Source organism: Hermetia illucens, chromosome 2 (genome assembly GCF_905115235.1).
Source record: "Hermetia illucens chromosome 2, iHerIll2.2.curated.20191125, whole genome shotgun sequence".
Taxonomy (NCBI): domain Eukaryota; kingdom Metazoa; phylum Arthropoda; class Insecta; order Diptera; family Stratiomyidae; genus Hermetia; species Hermetia illucens.
In genome coordinates this window covers 70,796,118-70,799,655 of record NC_051850.1, presented here as the reverse complement: position 1 = coordinate 70,799,655, position 3,538 = coordinate 70,796,118, and the positions used below count along the sequence as shown (strand labels likewise).

Below are 3,538 nucleotides of genomic sequence, written 5' to 3'. Positions count from 1 at the left end.
CTCATATTGTTCAACATAGAACAAAATTTAAGGGCATAACAATTAATTTTCAAACATTCAAAATTGTAAACTTTAATTATGTAAAGTTTTTGGTAATGGGAAAAGCTGAGGAAGAAAATGGGGCGATTATCAAGATTAGAAAAAACTCTGGCATTTACTTTTAATAAAAAAATTCTCGTGGATAATCATTTATCCTATCCACACGGCTTTAAGAAAATTAAATTGCAAGAATGAAAAGAGAAAGAAAAATTAAAAGAAATAATTAATATAAATAGGAATGCTTCTTTGATTTTTTAGTATTCTGATCGCAGATTCGGAAAAGATGCAGTACGTTATGGAATCTAACAAAAAGTCGGTTGTTGTTGATGTAAAGTTTATAGTTGGTAACAATAAGCAAATATTTGTAAAAGAGATAGTTACATTGAACCCAGTTTTGTATTATTTCAAGCCCCGTTCCAAAAGGAAGAAAGGATTATAATTATAAATTCATAAATGGATTAACATGGGCGGATGGCGTCATGGATTATAATGATTTACCTGAAATTTTATCAACCCTAGAAGGTTATAGCTTAAAGACGTTGAAATTATTCAGGCAAACATTCCCAAACTTCGCCTTTTTAAAAAGTATAAAACAAATTGTGTGATACATGTCGAAATGTTAGATGTGCTTTAGAAAATAATGAGAGTATATGTATATGTATCTAATAGAATAAAATGAATAAAACAGACAACATTGCCTTTTATTTAATTTGCTTCTTTATTTCTTTACAAACAAAATATCGAAATTTCATAAAAAAGTCTGGAATAATTAACATGAACGTAAGATACTCTCGATGGTATAATGAAGTCTTCGTCTGGCAGTTTGGTGGTGTTTTTCTCTCGGCACTTTGCGACGTATCCTTTATAGGATTCTTTCACGCTCTCTGATGCACTGTTGTTGTAGTACATAACAATATTATAGAACCGCTTCATCTCATATAGCTTCAAAAGTTTAAGTGTCTGTAATTGGATACTGCTCTGACCCACCGGAATTTTGTATTTTTTCAAAAGCCCAAACTGATTTTCCGGTAAAGAGTCTCAAGTTTCCTCTTTAAGCTTGAAGATTTTAATAGCTCGTGAAAATATTCCGAGCCTTGTCTATCTCGATACTGTTCTCATACTCTGCGTAAACAACGCATGTGGTGCTTTGTTTTAGAGTGTTTTTGAATCGAATCCTAATCGTGCCCTGGTTCAGTAGATTTCCACATGAATTGTTGAAATTGTCTGGAGCGAAATTAAACACCAACAAGAACGCTCCATTATCGTCCATTACCTTGGTCGGAATAATATATTCCAGTACCCTTGAACAAGCTTAGATATCCTCGCGTTCTAATGGGAGGTTCATTTGAAAAGTCAAACTCTAGAGGTTGGTTCGGTACTTGTACTCCATTGACTGATAAATTGAACCTTGTCAGATTATTGTGTTTAAAGTTGTATGAATTTTTCGACCGTTTTCCTGTATATGCCTCATTGTCTACCATACCGAACACCAGCAAGTTAGGTCCAATGGCCACATTATCGAGTGAAAGTGAAAATGTGTTTGCGGGTAGAGTACATACCTTCACTTCTACACGTTTATATAAATATATTGTATTAGATCTTTGGAGAACACTTTCATGTGCATATAAGATGTTCGGATTGACAGTTACATGGTTCATGTACATTGTCGCTTCTATAATTTTGATTAGTAATGGCTGAACGTCGTCTTTGCAATACAAGTAAAATTCGAGTTTTTCTGGCGAAAAAATGACAGGCAGATCTACCCCGTTGATTAACAATTTATCTTGATTTAAGATATCTTCATGAACTTTTCCCATAAACTCCACCACATTGCTGTGTGCAAGCAACTTGGATCTTTTACTATATCCTTGGTTTGAATCAGATGGCTTTCCACTTTCAATTATGTCCATCACATTCTATCAAGATGCCATCCGGCATACTCCAAATGGGTTTCGGTGGTATCCTTGCCATAATTTAGCAAATTTTCAATATAAGCTTTATATTGGTAATTGTAGTCAGTTTGCGCTATTGGCTTACCATTTAACTGTATTGTACATTGTCTGAACAGCAAATGTAGAACATTATTGACATCATCAATCGGTGGAGAAGCTACATTGTACAATTTCTCTTTCCTATCTTTTGCTCTAATAAGTCGTACTTTTAGTCGAAGATATATACTAGACAGATCGCGGTATGTAAGTATCGCCATGACCTAACGACACAAATTCTTAAATGGTCGAGTTATCTAATGAAGCTATGGGATTGTATGCTACTTCCTCTTTTTTTAAGGTTTTGTGTAAACACAAAACCTTATTAAAATCGGTTTACTGTCTGTCTGTCTGTCTGTCTGTCCGTCTGTCTGTCTGTCTGTCTGTCTGTCTGTCCGTCACACGCATTTTTCTCGGAGATGGTTACAGCGATTGACACCAAATTTGGTAGAAAGGTGGGAACTGTGAACGCTCACGCATACAGTGAATTACATCCTTTTACGTCGAATTTAAGGGGGGTCCCCATACATGCAAAAGGGGGGTGTAAATTTTTTTTTCATCAAATATAGTCATGTTGGGTATCAAATTAAAGGTCTCGATTAGTACTTTTCAAAGCCGATCTTAGTTTTGACATTCGTTGGAAGGGTGGGGAACGCGGGGGGTTGAAAGTGATCACTTCTTTAAGGGGGCCATTCTCAGAAACTACCAAACCGAAAAATCTGAAAAAAATCAAGAGGTTGCCACTATATGGTGCCTACTGGTGCCGAAAGTGGATACTCTCACATAATATATGGATATATTACGTGCTACGTACTAAGAAATACACAAAACCTTTCGTACCTGAAGCGTCCAGCTTCCGGTTTCCCGACTTGTTAAAATATTACTTTGAATTGGCGAGCTTGAGAAAACATCTAGTTCAGATTTCATGCACTCTTTGTGGGATGACATTTCTACTTATCAAAAATGTCTACCACACGTTTGTGTATCTGTTTTTTGCGTTGTTTCCCTTGCTTTGAAGATAGAAATTTTTTAACAGCTTTTCGAAATCAATCTTGATTTTTTTCGAGATGAACGATTATTGGTAACAACATTGTGTAAACCTCTGAAGAGTTTATTTATACTTTTCTGGGTTAACTCCCGGGCAGCAGTTTTAGCCTGCTTCTTTAGAATGGTCTTAATCGGCTTACTTCCTACTTTTTATAGTATTGCCCTACCAGTTTTAAGGTTGTAGTTCCTGCCGGGACCAGGCGGCTCGTGTGTCGCACTAAACCTCTAAAGAAACTCCAAAAATTTCCACCATGCTGACTAATATCTGGCGGTCGATTTAAATTCTGAATTAATGAATTCCCGCTGCTCTGGGTTAGGTAATAACGTGTGAAATAGGAATCCATGTCTGTGGCAATTCAAACTCCTTAAGTCTTATAATCAGAATACAGCTGGTTGTCAAACAGACAGTATATTTATACTTTATCGGCGTTTGAAATGAAGCAGGTAGGATGGAGCCTCGCTTG

At 36.0% G+C, this 3,538-nt stretch overlaps 1 protein-coding gene across 1 annotated transcript; it reads right to left on the bottom strand.

Moving 5' to 3' along the window:
- Positions 1–1,105: 1,105 nt before the first annotated feature.
- On the bottom strand, positions 1,106–1,949 carry LOC119648459 (uncharacterized protein F54H12.2-like). The gene is made up of 2 exons (XM_038050216.1): positions 1,313–1,949; positions 1,106–1,263 (listed from the first exon to the last, which is right to left on the bottom strand). The coding sequence occupies exons 1-2, from the start codon at positions 1,947–1,949 to the stop codon at positions 1,106–1,108; spliced, it is 795 nt and encodes a 264-aa protein (XP_037906144.1).
- Between the last annotated feature and the right edge of the window lie 1,589 nt (positions 1,950–3,538).